The sequence below is a fragment of the Homalodisca vitripennis genome, chromosome 4 (assembly GCF_021130785.1).
Source record: "Homalodisca vitripennis isolate AUS2020 chromosome 4, UT_GWSS_2.1, whole genome shotgun sequence".
NCBI classification, from domain to species: Eukaryota; Metazoa; Arthropoda; class Insecta; order Hemiptera; family Cicadellidae; genus Homalodisca; species Homalodisca vitripennis.
Window position 1 is genome coordinate 96,638,596 of NC_060210.1, and position 17,355 is coordinate 96,655,950.

At 34.2% G+C, this 17,355-nt stretch overlaps 1 protein-coding gene across 2 annotated transcripts in view; it reads left to right on the forward strand.

Annotated features, from left to right (window-relative positions):
• LOC124359816 overlaps nucleotides 1-17,355 on the forward strand; it is a 54,297-nt gene that overhangs the window by 9,535 nt on the left and 27,407 nt on the right. For both annotated transcript variants that reach the window (XM_046812871.1, XM_046812868.1), the window contains one exon: nucleotides 12,570-12,679. In XM_046812871.1, coding sequence (XP_046668827.1) covers nucleotides 12,570-12,679 — 110 coding nt within the window. Of the gene's footprint in view, nucleotides 1-12,569; nucleotides 12,680-17,355 lie in introns of those variants that run through there.

Genomic DNA, 17,355 nt, shown 5'->3' on the forward strand with positions numbered 1-17,355 from the left:
ACTATTTATTACATAACATTAATATAAAAGTAATATGTTAAATTAAAAAAAAAATCTGTTACTCTCTTATAAACTAAACAGTATACTAAACAAATGGGAAATTAATATAAACTTTCTGTGAAACAACATTAATATTAAACAAAATAAATTAAAACGTAAATCTATTCAGTTGATCCATAATTAAATTAATGATGCACTACAAAAGTCATTATATTTATATAGAAACTCAGTCATTCAACAATCAACACCACCTGACCACACGCAACACAGTCAAAGGTACCACCGACCACCACCACTCCTACACCACCCACAAAAAGTCCTTGACCATCTCCGCGGATCGGTTACGGCTCTCAGTATTTCTGTTATTGTCTGGAAGCTTATTCCACAGACGGCATGCTTGAACAGTGAACGACCTGTTAAAAATTGATGAACGGTGGATAGGAATAGCAAGTAGAAAATTTCCCTACGCCAGAGCCGTTCACTTATATCGGATATGAAGTTAAAATTGTCTTTTTTGAATCTTTTCTTCAAAAAGGTTTTTCAAAAATGATTAAAAAGAGGTTCCACATGAAGTACGACATAATAATCCGTCTGAACGGTTTTGTTAAACATGTTAGAGACTACGTTACAGATTTTGTTAAATGTGTTCATATGGCCAAAAATGATTAAAAAGAGGTTCCACATGAAGTACGACATAATAATCCGTCTGAACGGTTTTGTTAAACATGTTAGAGACTACGTTACAGATTTTGTTAAATGTGTTCATATGGCCAAAAATGATTAAAAAAGAGGTTCCACATGACGTACGACATAATAATCCGTCTGAACGGTTTTGTTAAACATGTTAGAGACTACGTTACAGATTTTGTTAAATGTGTTCATATGGCCAAAAATGATTAAAAAGAGGTTCCACATGAAGTACGACATAATAATCCGTCTGAACGGTTTTGTTAAACATGTTAGAGACTACGTTACAGATTTTGTTAAATGTGTTCATATGGCCAAAAATGATTAAAAAGAGGTTCCACATGAAGTACGACATAATAATCCGTCTGAACGGTTTTGTTAAACATGTTAGAGACTACGTTACAGATTTTGTTAAATGTGTTCATATGGCCAAAAATGATTAAAAAGAGGTTCCACATGAAGTACGACATAATAATCCGTCTGAACGGTTTTGTTAAACATGTTAGAGACTACGTTACAGATTTTGTTAAATGTGTTCATATGGCCAAAAATGATTAAAAAGAGGTTCCACATGAAGTACGACATAATAATCCGTCTGAACGGTTTTGTTAAACATGTTAGAGACTACGTTACAGATTTTGTTAAATGTGTTCATATGGCCAAAAATGATTAAAAAGAGGTTCCACATGAAGTACGACATAATAATCCGTCTGAACGGTTTTGTTAAACATGTTAGAGACTACGTTACAGATTTTGTTAAATGTGTTCATATGGCCAAAAATGATTAAAAAGAGGTTCCACATGAAGTACGACATAATAATCCGTCTGAACGGTTTTGTTAAACATGTTAGAGACTACGTTACAGATTTTGTTAAATGTGTTCATATGGCCAAAAATGATTAAAAAGAGGTTCCACATGAAGTACGACATAATAATCCGTCTGAACGGTTTTGTTAAACATGTTAGAGACTACGTTACAGATTTTGTTAAATGTGTTCATATGGCCAAAAATGATTAAAAAGAGGTTCCACATGAAGTACGACATAATAATCCGTCTGAACGGTTTTGTTAAACATGTTAGAGACTACGTTACAGATTTTGTTAAATGTGTTCATATGGCCAAAAATGTAAAATAAATTTTGTTTTAATAAAGTAAATAAATAATGGAAATTAGAATGCAAGATATAGAAATATGGTTAGCTGTACAATAGCTTTTACCGCTTTGTCATATTATGTGGATGAAAGATTGGTTCTTTGTTTGAAGCTTATTATTGACGAAGATTTCAATCTTCGATCAGATTCCAGTAGTGCTCTATTTTGTAACATTAGCGGCATAAAATGTCAGAAATGTTGTTATATTTGGAAACATTCGTAATAAAACACGTTGGTTGCGTGCTTGGGTGCAAAATTAGCATCTTGACCAACTCCATGTACTAAATAACCACCACCTTGAAATCGGTGGTGCTTATTCGGTGCGCCTAATTTAGCAACCCCTGGATATTACCCACCCCTTGGTCCTGTCGTCTGTTGACGTCACGAAAATGAGTGTTAAATGAGCTGTAACAACCACCAACCACTGAATATAAAAATAAGCATAAAACCCATTGTAATATGTTAGTAGTTATATAAATTCCATTGTTACGACTTGTTACTAATATTTGATAATACATATCTAGAGGAAAATAAGTAAATGCCTAATGGAAAAAATTCCCATGATATCTACCCAAAATGCGCATCAAACTATATTTTTCTTGGCCCATAATTATAAAAGGATCTCATTCAATTTGTGAAAATTTGTCATATTTGCTAAATATCAAAACACTAAAATCGGTCACCTTTCTTCCTACAATGCGACTTCGTCAATGTGAAATGTAAACCTATATGAAGTCGGACTTCCCCCGAGGACATTCGTACTTTCTGATGTTCATGACCCATCTCGTAGGACTTGCTCAACTCGTGTCCAAATCGTTGATGGACACCTTCGCCAAATTAACCATGTTATGCCCAACTCGTAATTGTACTGCTGTAACTACCACTAGGCATCTTAAAAATAAATTTTTAGTAGTGCCTCCTGAAATAACAACTACAGATAACTCAACAAACTTGGCATCATACAAATGTGATGTTCTGTGATTTTATAGTGGAGTAAAACACGTTAAGGCAAGCCCTCAATATCCGGTCCCCAATTAATAACAAAATAAATAGTTGAAGACTTGCACTGCGCCTTTCTCACAGTAGCAATCTTACAAATATATCTGATACGGCCATTCACTGATATATGGGAAACACACTCATAAGTTTGTTTTTGGAGAGGCTACTGTCTATTATAACAGGCATGGGATATAAATAAGTTGATCAGAATTTAGCCGATAGGCCGTCAATACATATTTTATATACTATAAGATGTATTAGAACAATTTATTGATACCATAGCTATGGTGGGAAGGGTTGATACAATTTGAGTGTTGAACTTAGCTCAAATTCACCTTCCTCTTAGTCTGAGACAGCGTCAGATTACACTGCACCAAGAGGAAGGTGAACTGGAGCTGAACTCGACATTCACAATTTATGAATATTATGTAAGATAAGTCTTTGTAACTGCATTCATTTACTTAGTAAACTTATCAAATATCCAATTGTGCCAAGAAAGATTGATTTGATTTGATAGTAACAGCGCGGAAATGCGGCCGGCCCTACTACTTTGCACGTGTGCGTGTGCGTGTGTGTGTGTGTGTGTGTGTGTGTGTGTGTGTGTGTGTGTGTGTGTGTGTGTGTGTGTGTGTTAGCGTAAATGTTGATGGGAAACTACTTAGATCCAGCCACAGGCCCTATTTGCTAGTACTGTAGTCTTTCAGACCAAAGTAACTTTTGTTCGGACGACGCACTTGTCCCAGAAATATAATGGATCCTAAATTTTTCTGATCGGGGAGAGTCAGCTCAACCACAAAGGACCAAGTGGTTGTGTTTATATGTATGTAGATGTTCTATTTTTATTCAGGATTAGTAATTTTACTACTAAATTAGTAATTTATAAATGGATAATGTAATAAACGTAATGTGATTCAATGGCTCTTATCAGTGTCAAATTGTTTACAAACAAATATATACAAATAAATCTAGGTAAAGATTGAGTCTAAGTCTGTTATTCTCAGACGTTAGGAGTTCAACACCTGGCGAGAGGTAATGGCGAGAGCAGGCCAAGTATTGATAATAAATCTCTATTAACACTAAAATTTAAAAGTCCATCTACTCTGATTAAAACAACGTAAGACAAACTTCTTGGTTGGGCTCTCAATTTTGTTCATTGCTCAAAATTTGTTTAATGACATCCCTAACCATTCAGTGATTTTTGACATGCCATCCTTGGGATGTACGTCCAAGAATAAACGGATTGTGTGAGGCCAGCATGTAATATTTTACATTAATACACACAAATGCACTGTAAATCCACCTTGCAACATGAATCCACCTTTCAACCTCATGTTGCTTTCCTTATTAGCAACTGTTTTTTTTCTGTAACAGTTCGTCTGATATGCGTGGATGTTTAGCATGTGAATGCCAGAGCGTAATACTAGTTAAAACGTAATGGCGTGTTTGTATTGTGTTATATTCCCCACTTGATTTAATTAATATATTACAATTCTTGAGGCATAAAATCTTTAGTAGATTATACAAATATTGTATTTGACGCGCGCATACGCAGGTTTCCTGAATGCGGTACCGAAATAAATTTCTCAGATATGATTAAGATTTTCTCTCGAATAGTAGAAGGTGTTGAGGCACCCCTGAAACAGTCTTGTCATCAATAGACATGTGTACAAGGCAGTTTACTCATGTTTTTAAGGACGCAAAATTCAAAATATTCAGAACCCTTGCCGTTGTTGTTGCTGGTGGTGGTATCTTAGTATGTGTTCCATTTCAAGTCAGTTTTTTGCTTAGGTGCATACACCTTTATTTTGTTGAATTGCTTAGACCGTTTGGTCTAAAGAACTCGCTCAATCTTTTGCATGATCGTGAGAAAGGGAAGAGCATATAATACACACAAAAACGAAAACAAGAGGCGCGGTGATTGCTACCAACACTTTTTCCTATCCACTTCTTCCTTTCATCCAAAAATGGGGTTAAAATCTATATACGAGGGTTGCAAGTTTAAACGAGCGACGTAATGCAATATGCTGTGTTTGGCTAAAAACTGCACTAGAACCTATGATGATTTTATTTTTGATTTTGATGAGGAAAGTATGTCCTGTGCTTAATGCTTTCGCTGGGATAAGGACTTCAAAGAAGGTAGAGAAGACCCGGAGATATCATCTCGTTCTCCTCTTTCGGTTCTCTTCGGAACTGTTTTACGTCATACTGAGATGAGCACTACGAACACGCGCTGGATATATAGGTTAGAGAGCACCTCCCAAGGAAGCGATTGGAGCTAATGGTAAAGTGGTAGCAACACCGTGACAATGCGTGACTCAATGTTACAAACACAGTGACTGAATTGTTTGGCTCATCGGGTCATCTCAACAATCACTAATCCTTCCTTTGACTCAGATCTGGCACCATGTGATATTATACTCTTCACGGTTAAGAAGAACCTAAAGGGACGTCGTTTTGACTCCGCATTTATGGCACTGGAAGCGATTCTAAAGAGGATGTATGAAGAGAGCATCGCAGAGGCAGTTTAAAACGACAGAGATCAAGGACCCTAGATAAGCGACTAGTTCTTCATTATCTTCCGCCTACCGTCCTTATCAGTGTCACTCTGCTATCCACCTCACTTAGAACTCAAGTGGCGTTCAATACGGCTTGGCTTCATATCAAAAATTCAACCTTCAAAGTCGTACATAGTGTTACTTATTGTCATCGAGAGCATCGCACAGGCAGTTTACAACGATAGAGATCAAGAATCCAATAAGCAACTAGGTCCTCGTTATCTTTCGCCTACCGTCCTTGTCAGTGTCGCTCTGCTAACCACTTCACCTGGAACTCTATTGGCGCACAATACGGCTTGGCAGCACATCATTCAACGCAGCATTCAGCCATCAAAATCAAGACCTACAATAACCCTTGTGGAAGAAGACTGGCCCACATCGTTTCTATAAAAGTCATGAGCAAACCTCGTACAACCAATCCAGGTCCTACATGAGAAAGAACCAAAAAGAATGTTATCAAGAATGGGAAAGGGTACTACCTATCTACCCATCTATCATTTCCCACTCCCAGTTCCCACATACACCGTTTGTACACCGTGATATTTGAACGAGCCTCATTTTAACCACGAGTCAGCCTAAAAAGGCCGCGGCATTGTTATGCAATGTTGAGGTGTGACTGGCTTGAGGGAAGTGAAACAGTTGCCAGTGCACTTGTTGCATACCTGAAGTTTCAGACAGAAACTGGAACCAAACTCTGGCCCAGTAGCTTAGTAAGGTTGCAGTGTTCTTTGAATGTAGATGTGGTCTTAAATTAATGAGAAAACATTCAGATACTCAGGTGTCCGCGTTGTGTTTTCCTCACGTATATGTTTTATTGTGAGCATCGTTTACTCTCATTTTCATAAGCACTTACGTGTGTGAAAGGGGCCTTAGTGCACGTTACGGGCTGGGCAAAAAATAGGACTGGTCGTAGGTTGTTGGTAGACGAATGCAGACGTATTGTGACCTGTATTCTGTAGTTCATTTTCAATGATTAGTGTTGTGTAAAATTTTTGTTGAGTGCATGTTGTTAGGAGGTGTATAAATGTACTTGTGTACGGTATTAGTGAATCTTACATCTCTAAACCTATCTTCCTACTAAAATCTACTCAATTCATCATTTGAAGGTAGAAATATCTAGAAGTTGATTTCAGTCTAGAGCGGGAGGACATGTAATGTAAGAATAGTTTTTTTTAAAGATTACCAACAAAACCGTGACTCTGTGACCTCTCTCACATGCTAAACATCTCACATAAAACGACTTTCACATTCAGATATACATATATACTATCTTGGAAACAATTTTTTTACTACTTTGGGTAGTAGTATACATTAGTGTATTCGAAAAAGGAAAAATATTTTTTGTGGATTGTCATAACCAAAAATGTGATGAAACACATTTTCTATTTACAATTTAAGCTTTATCCATATCAACTCATCATTATTCCAAAACAATTCCTGTACATCACTTGTTGTATTGTCTCTTGAAGAACGATATACTAAAAATTGTGAGTTTAAATTAATAATTAAAGGTGTAATAATTTATTTTACTCTTACGAGGTTGGTTATTAGCTCCTGTTTTAAGATTTTGGAAATACTATACATACCTGGATGAGAATATTAATTTGTCAATATGCTCATTAGACTTTTTAATATTTATAAATCCAGCAATATTTATTACTGACTGTCTATACTTGTGAGTGAATGTGCAGATTAAACGAGGTACAGTCACAACACTAAATTCTAGACACTCTGCTCCCAGCTCAGCCCGCCACTATGCCGGTAGCATAGTACATTATGGCTTAATAATGAAAAGTACCTACCTATTCCGTGTGTTAAATAAGAAACAGAGAACATATTGACAAATTCGTTTTTACAAAAGTAATACTGGCGAGATGTTTAAATTAGTCCTGTATGCTTCTAAGTAATTGCATATTTTATAAGAGACAGAGTACAAAATGGTTAATTCGTTTCCCCCAAAACAAGCTTAATGTAAACTTAATGTGTAATTCACGTACAGATAATTGGAGGGAAGTTAGTATTTCTCAAAGGGAAGCGGCCGAAAATACTGCATATCGCCTTCGTGATCGGTGTGTTTAATTTCACTATCTACGTCATATTCACTGTCACTGTCTTCCGATGAACTGCTGTGACCCAGTTGAATTATCAGTTTTTTCCACAGCCTCCTCCAGCAATCCTTCGTTGGTCCAAGCGTTATCAATAATTCTCTTATTGAGATCTACAACTGTTTTTCCAACAATAGTCTGTGGTCTTTTCCTAAAGTTTTTTCCACTAATTTTGTAGTAGAAGTAATAGTGAACAACTAGTTACTTTTTTCGGTATGTCTTTTAATTTTGTTAGCAAATATAATTTATATCATATTAAAGTGGCAATGATACGGCGGCGGCTGCAGGCTAACCAATGTGTGACTGCATTCTTTAAAACAGTTCATCAACGTGATATTTATTTCGATAGGCATTTTGGAATTACCCCTAAAAAGATTAGGCTTAAATATTAGTCAGTTATCGATGAAACCTCTCGAGGACCCCACATGTGCTTAAATCGGTCTCCAAACTTTTCCAACAGGAGTTTTGCATAGTACCATGGACAGTATTGTTGGACCATACTTGTTTCTTGGAATGCCCTGCATCTACCCACTCTTTGCCTTTAATTTTAACAAAGGAAGGGACTAACACAAATTTCTTAGAAGTAGCATCCCTAGCTGGAAACAGCAAGCAGCAACATTCCTTTTGGTTAACGTGCTCAGTGGCTCGTAATGCCTCTCAACCTCAATAAAACACATCCGACGCTCTGGCGATAATATGCTTTCAAACCATATATTGACAATTCTGGAAATCCCAATGTTACAAAGTTTCAGGTATGGATAAACGTGGTTCTTTATGTGAGGCGGCTACTTCCGAGTTTGCCAACCCTTCTCTTTCTGGAAAAGAGATAATTATTAGACTAGTAAAATTATGAATTGTTGAAATTTGAATTATTTCCGCCACCAATTGCGAATCTTTGTCACCATTGCCTTGCACTGATTTTGGCTCTAAATGAATTAGTAAATTGATGTATCTTCCTTGGATATATTACAAGTTGTTTTATATATATATATATCACACAATAATGGCAAACAAACGTCAAAAATAACTGAACAGTCCTAAAGAAATTATCCTACTAGTTTTTGTCGTATTTTAGTTAACGGGTGCCGCTCTTCATTAAGTGACTTTTCATATAAATTAATAGGAACTAAGAAGAAGCTAATGATATATATTTATATATGCCGAAAACATATTTATAATTACACTTAATATAGGTAAGATACATTTTTTGCTATGAAGTTGCTTAATGCACTCTAAATTAAATTTGTCATATTTTTTTATTGGTGATAGTTTATTGGCAACAGACAGTCACAAACAATATCAGTTTTGCATAAACTATTTGTATTTAATTATTTTTATCTATTGCGGGTAATCTAGGTACTTTTCATGGTGCGAAGTTGGCTTACACGTTGAATAAATGGTAATAAGCCCGTTAAATGCTAAAGGGAAGCGGGAGGGGGTTGCTGTAAAAGTGTTAATATTGCCGATATAATATTTTGTTATGATATTGGCATCAGCGATATCTATAGCAAAAATGTAATTATCATATCTTTCTGTGGATATGCTACATTTTATACTGTGAAGTCGACCTACCCATTCAATCGGAGCCTTAAATTAAATTACGAGTAAAATACTGAACTAATGAACTTTTCATGAGATCAAACTAACGAAGAACCAACGATATTTAAGAAAAAATGTGGGTAACATATTTTGGGTATGTCTATTTCACGACCTCTGATAAACGATGACCTTTGTCGTTTGAAGGGGAGCGCTGCCTTAGTATCCCCTGGGCTCTGACTTAACGTCCTGGGGGGACATATTCAGAGCATGGGCACTATCAAAGCGCTGAATTAGCACCCCTCAGTTGCAATATTTTCCAGTTATTTTATGTATTAAGACTAATGCATTACTGTTCCAATAGAGCAACCAGAGTGTTTAACACCAGTTTTACAAAGGATAACCAGTTTTCTGGTATTCTCCATCATTAATGCTACATAAATAAATACTGCGTTTCAAGGATTATCCCTCAGTAATAAACTTTAAACAATGAACCCATGTTCCGTCCACATACTAAGACAAGAAGATTAAAGTTTTTATTAACTTTCAACAACCTTGTACTCTATTTCAGGAATCAGACGTATTTAAATTTTTTTTGTTAATTGAATAAATTATAATATTTTTATTTTTCAATTACGTAAAGGCATAATATCTCTTTCTTTCACATTTTGATTTCAGTTGTTTATTTATGATTCATTTTTTATGGTGGTATTTAAAACATAAATTCTTATCTGAAAAGATCCTATAATTAATACAACACCGAGTTAATTGGCATGATAATGTTTAGCTGCATGTGTTTTTAATACCGAAAAGCAAAAAAAATAAAATTTTAACAGTGGGTAGATATAAAAGTAATCCTTCTGACAGGTTATATACAACTTTAAAACTGTATAATTATTTACATGTTAAAAGGAAAATGTAGAATATAAACTACATATTTAACAAGAAAGGTCGAGCCTATAAGATGGCCTTTTGCCAAAAATGTTTGACATATTTTCTAAAAACCTTTCTAAGCATATAAATATATTGTTTATTACTGTCAACATTATATGCATTTAATAAATGCATATGCCAAATAAATAATATTTTATTTAATGTTATTTTAGGTTAATTGCGATAATTGTAAAGAGATAACAAACTTTCGTGTTCATGCAATTGCTGTCTTGCATATAAATATTTGTAGTCTAACAATTAATTTGGAGTTGTTTCTTTAAAATTCAATTTACAAAATGTCTAAACTCCGCTACTGTTTCTTTGTTTGTACGCGCAATAAGAAGTGCTCTTATATTAAAAACTGTTTCCCCAAAAAGTCACACTGTGCCATAACAGAAAATTCCTCAATTTCACCTATAAACGGCAAGACACCCTCTAATGATATAAAAATCGGTATACGAAAAAAAACTCCCATGTCATCAGAGCATTATTTGAATAATATTGAGTATATTGTTGCGAAGTAACATAAATAATATGCTTGGTGTACGCATTTATTACTAGCTGTAACACATGGTTACATTGATGTAAACAACATACAACTTAAGTTACTGTAACTTACTTGAATAAGCTAACAAACAAGAAGCACACTGAAAATAAATGTAAGCTTAAACGGGAAACCGCAATCTTATGTAGACGCACTCACACATATAAATTTTCCGGCTCTCTCAGCTATTTCGCGGCCACTTGGAATTTAAACTTTGGAATTCACAACGTTAGATATACTTCTATATTTCAAGCAGAAATAAACGTAAAGAAAATGTATAGAAATAAAAAGTTAGGATATCATCTGTAGGCTATAAATATTAATTATTGTACCATAGAAATATACTGTGTAGCCTTAAGTCGCCAAATAATAGACTAATAATTGATTGTCAGATTTTTTGCTATCTAATTAAAAATGAAGTTTCATCGCCTGATTTACATGTTGCAGTAAATTGCTGTTTGTGTCCGTTTTTTGGAAAAAAATTATTTGGGAAGATAAGTTTATTTTGTATTAAGATTTATTATTCATATAACACATTTAATCACGAGAAAGAATAAAAAATAATAAAAAATCATAACATACCTCTACTTTTTCACTGGGGTGCTGATTGAATTTGACCATGAAGCTAAAATCACGTACTGTCTTTCTAATACCTAGAGGTATTCAAGCAGTACCACTGCAGACACAACTATTTCTACATTTTAAACCAGGAAGTGGCCCTCAGTGATAGGAATGGAAGGGGGAGTTGTCATTTCTTGCATTGCCTTTGTGCACAATGGGTTACTGGATATTTAGGAACAACAGTTATTTCTCCTTCGGCTATAGAAGGGTACATGGTATTCAGCAAATGAACATTCGAACAAACAAATTTTCCTGCTGGAGCGGCCGATTTTGTACACAGGGAAACACACATTATCTCAGACAGTGGCCTATATAAGAAAATGTCATATATATATAGGAATAATGTTTTAGCCAAAAACAAGTGTGTTGGGACTCTTTTCTTGGGAAATTATTAAGCTTTAAGACCTCATGAATTTGTTCTCGTTTAAATCAATTTTAATATTTGTTTTTGAATTCGATAAAGGCTTGAGCTTTCAGAGCGCCTCCTTACATTACATTTATGACCTCAGCACGTGTTAAATTTTAAATTTGAAACTGCCAGTTATTAAATAGGTAATTATAAATTGAATTAACTATAAGTCATCTTGGTTGATGAACAATATTTTCGAATGTTTTCAAACATCAAGATGATATTATTGCAATGTGTTGATATGACAAACATTAGTAGGCCTACACTGCACGAATAATACTTTTCAGAAATGATGAATAACATTGTTTTACATCCATACAAGTTTATATTTGCTCGGATATGAAGTCAAAGAACTGCCGTGTGGTATTTTTCCTCCAAACAGGTCAAGGCTTATTCAGTTTTATTGTCCACCCTAGACAAAGCAGTTCTTCGGACAAAGGTCGAGCTAATCTGTGCTAAAGTCATAATTCACTGGATCCACTATCTGAGGCCATCTGCCGGAAACCTCTAGTTATCCTTTAGTCACTGAGTTATTTTTGACCATTTCTGTCACTGTGATATGAGTAACAAAAAAATACAGATATGCAATTAATTCAGACACATGTTACAGGTAGCCTCGATTTAAGATTAAAACTATTCATTCAGATGTTTGGCATTCAAATATAAGCAACATTTGAATAATGTTTTCGTATTATTTAATATCGTGTTTTTTTATCAATTTTATAAAATTCGCATGTTCTAGACCTAAATAAAATTTTGGGATTCACCACATGTTGCTCATTTATTTCAAATTCTAAACAACCCTTTTGTTAGATAATTGTACTCTGCTACTCAAAACAAATATAACATACACTACAACAAGAAAATGTCTTCTACGCAATGTTCAAGAACTTGACATGCTAACATGAATAATGTTATTTAAATTTTAAAAGCGTTACCTTAACCGATTTATTGTACTTAAGAGCGAAAATTAAAACTTAAAACTTTGTGCGATATTAATTATGAATTTTGTTTTGAAATGGTTTTAGACCCCAGAGGGAGAGGAGAATATGTGGGGTGCCGACCGGCAGGAGGGCGGCCGCCTCATCATCTTATACGATAATAAATGGTGCTGCGCGATCGATCGAAAGCTTTCCAGGTAAAATATTTACTCGCTATATAGTAATAACAGTAGCTAGAATCCATTAAATCAGTTTCTTCCTTATTTCTGGTATTTAGGCTAAATGCAAAGGCTATTGTTTTCAACATATAGTAACGTATTATCAAATTGTATGAAAATCTTACAAAGGTAAATATTCGCAGAAGTGAAGTATGATATATAAGACGATACGCTGTTAAATTGTCCAAAACAAAATTATTCATTGATGTATATTTCTGAATTCCCAGTGTTGGTTGTTGTGTGTATTCTCATTTTTTGTATGTGTATATATAACGAAGTTGAGTAGTAGAGAGAGCTTGACAACCCTAATTGCGCCTCTTTAATAAAGGCATTTTTCATTTAATTTCATATATATATATATATATATATATATATATATATATATATATATATATATATATAATAAGCATATAAATAAATAAGCACATTCACCCGGGAAGTGAGAGATCCGGGTTCGAGTCCCGGCGGAACAAGTACTTTTTGTGATTCAATGCTTATTGAAATTAAATATAGTTGTAGGACTGTATGTCCACACCGAGGATGGCTTACATCACCTTTCTGCAGGGTAGGACAGATAGTCCACGCCGACACGTTGAAACACTATTCCTATGTTTGATCCACTAGTCCATGATTAATTAGAATTTACGAATTAAATTTTAACTCTATAGTAACACTATATTAGTCTAAAATTAAAGATAACTTTCGGCTTACGAGTTAAATAAACTTTTCCGTCGGATATTTTTAATTTACGATATGGCAGTTCATACAAATTTTGTAAATGTGTACTGTGGGATATTGCCCAAAGTCAAAGTGGGCCAAGTAACTGAAATTTGTTAAATATTTGAATCCCTAAAACTGCGTATTTATGTTAACCTTTTTGTATATTATTAATGTTTAGTGCTAGAAATATGTATGATAATGCTGCACCAACTCTTATATCCCCATTTCAGGTTAAACTGTAATTCAACACCTTAGGGTCAGGGACCTAGTCAATCACAGATAAAAATAAATATCTCTATACCTTTTATTGTTTACACCTCCTCTCTGAGTTGATATGCAAATTGATGTCCACGAATTTGCTTTGATAAGTGTAATCCTGATCTAATCTAAGTACTAAGTCATAAAAAGAAATAACGATCAAAATAAATAAAGTATTATAGAAGACAGAGACACCATGGGCGTATTTATTTCAAACGCCATTCTAAACACTCCTGAGTTAAGTGATAATCACTGAAAAATATTATAATATTTTTAACCATTTTGTTTTTAAAGCAGTATTTTGAGGCCTTTCAGAGTGAATCAGTATTTATAAGTACCTTCAAATAACTCAAATTTATCTTCAGTATTTCATGATAAACGATTTTCAGTGACAATTAAAGTATTTTAGACTAGCGTGGAGGAACTTAAGTTCTTAGCTGTTCACTTCACAAACTCATGATGTCATGAATAATGGGGCTCTATGTCATTTTGAAATGGGAGTTGATTTTGCAATGATTTCCCGATCAAACATACACGTCTGAGAAGCCTATTTTGGCAAATAAATACCTATGGCTTTTGAAGTTTGTCATGTCTAAGATATTTCTGGTGCCATAGTTGAATTTACAAAGATCCGTTTCTATCAAAAAACATCTAAGATGTGTTTTATAACATGTTTGAAATGTGTTACAAAAATTAGATGGTAACTCGTCTTTATATTTGCATTAAACTAATGATCAAGCATTGGAAACTTAATATTTACTCAAACGTACAGTTAAAAATACACATTTACTAATATTCTTATTTTTAAGTACCATTTAATAAAGTGTCTTCTCATCATTGATTACAGATAAGTTCAAAATATGAAGTGTTACTTAAGCTTACTCTATGCTTTCAATACTATAAACTTAATTAAGTTTAAATTGCTACTTAAATTAATTAAACGTCTGATTGTATTGTCACAATATCATATTTACAAAGAATATTTTATTAGAAAAATACATTTACTATCTGCTGATAAAGCAAAAAAGGAAATTTTCAAGACCAGTGAGGCGTAGCTCCGAAGGATTTTTGAAATAGGAATAGGCCAGGGACCCTGAGAATGTCCATGAAAAATGTCAATACAATCGGTCCAGCAGTTATTACGCGATTGAGGAGCACACAGACATACATCATTAGTTTTGTATGTAATAGTATAGATAGAGTAGCTATCAATGATTGTTGCAGGTGTACTGCGACAAACTTTCTATTTTAAAAAAACGTAGTCTACTGAACAATTTTTAATTTAAACTTGGATTTATAACATTGATTTCGTAATAAATATAACCAGTATTCAAAATGGTCAAAACTATATTATGGTTTTGACGATGAGTTCAGAATTGGACGACTAACACATTGCATGGAGTGGGATTGTGTATTAACTATTATGGTAAAAAAGGTGGAATATTCTTATATAGTATATATTCAATACATTCCATTGTCATCCTAACTCTAGAGCTAGAAACACTTGTTTAAGTACTGCAGTGTGAGTACAATTCCTTGTCAATCCCTCGTCAAAAGAATCCCGTGAGTCGGGCTGTGGATCCCAAGTAGAGATGGACGTATTGTCCACCCGTAAGAAGTAGGTATGAATGGCCCGACAGTTTTACAACATGGACCTACTACGCGTTTACCGCTAATATCTGCAAGAAATCACATGCAGAAGGAAAGGAGAGACTCACTTCTAACTTCTATATAGCCTAAATTTCTTCACGCCGGTAAATCATTGATGTTTACCTCTGCTCTTTACTGTGGCATAACCCATGACGTGAGGGATGGCTTTAAAATAAAGAAAAACTCAAAAGTTCCGATATCAATAGTTGAAACCCCTATAACTTATTCAAGGTGTTCTTAATAGTGTAGTAAAATACAATTAGCACAGTCCTTACTTAAAGTAAGAAATTGTTCATATCAAAAAGTGTCCATATTGGTCTTAATCTGTCTGTGAAAGTGTTTTTAAAATATTTTTCGTAATTAAAGACGAACTCTGTAATTTCGTTATCTTTATATTAAAAACAATTACGGCATTTAGAAATCCACTGGGACGCGTTTCACTGGACTAAACCTGGTTAACTGGTTGTTGACAACTTTACTGATCTCTCAACAATTATTAAAGACACTAGTTGTAACTTATATGTAAGAAGCAGCTCGCCCATCTCAATTGAATATAAAGTAACTTTTAAGTCCTTGAGGGATACTAAGTGTAAACCTTTGAAATGAAAATAGTACAAATTAGGATATAATTTATCAGTACGTTTTCAATCATATTCCACAGGGCTAGAAAATATATACGGTATCACACCCTCGTTAGAATTGTATGTGTCACGATTTTATGTGGAGCATGTCGATGTAATATTTCGATAGATGTGGAAATTAATTCTTGTTCAAGTGGGTATTCATGTAAAACATCGTCTTTTGGTACATATTAATCGATAATTATTAGTCTTTAACCTTTAACTCGAAACTCCATGTGCCGGACAGACATGTCGAAGGTCACTAGTAGTTCGAAGGGGAAACTAGTAACTCTCGAACATGAACTGTACCATCGTTCAGAAGGAAAGTGATTGCTCTGTGCGACGCGACGTTACCTAATGCTGGGGCCGTCGACTCCCCCTCATTATAGTGCTAGTGCCTCCTCTTCAGTTTCTGTTTGAAGTTCATTTCGTTGTTGTTTATTGTATTTTTATTTGTTATGGTATTTATAGTCTTTCTGTTAGTTATATCAATTGAAATAGTAGCTTTATTCACTGTTCACTTAATCTCTATTCTTGTTATTGTTACCTGGTATTTCTATTGTTGTTAGTATATATATATATATATATATATATATATATATATATATATATAGTTTATTTCTTAGTTATTATAAAAACTGCAGCCCTATACACTGTTGACTCAATCCCACTCTAGTTTATCGTACTGTTATCTTAGATTCTTTACTGATGTTAATCCTTTTGATATAGTTTATTTACTGTTTTTTCTTCATAGTATTTAATTAATTGTTGTTGTTACTTATTTTAATAGCTCTCCTTAGGCTCTATGTTCTATGTCCAATTGCTATAAAGTGTCCTAGTCCTAGTACTAGCCTTACAATTTCCAGTCTTGTACAGTTGTTGCCTGTGTTGTTAGCTGGTCATGCCTCCTTGTTGTATGTTACTATTTGCTCTCTGTCTTGTTAGCTCCTAAGTAAACATTAGTACAGTACATCTTGTCCATAATTATTTTTGTTATTACTGTATAAAATTGGCGTTTGCCGTTGAGATAGATAAATAAAAAATAAACATGAGGGACACGAATTCTAATAGTTTGGCATAATAAAAAAAAAGTGATAAAGGCAGAAGTACAGAAACTATGATACTAACTTCAACGTTTAGGCTACTTCCAGCTACATCCTTAAAGCCTGCCCATTCCGTAGGATCTGATGGTATTTCTTCTAATCTTCTTAAAGACGTTGCTGAGCAATTGGCTTTGCCCTTGGCCCACACAGTGAACGCTACCTTCGAAAGTGGCATTCTAAAGCAAGCAGTAGTAAACCATTACTAAAAAAAGGAAGCCCGCATGACATGGAAAACTACAGGCCAATATCTGTCTTATCAACTTTTTCCAAAGTCTTAGAGAAGTTGTACCTCATTCGTTTATTA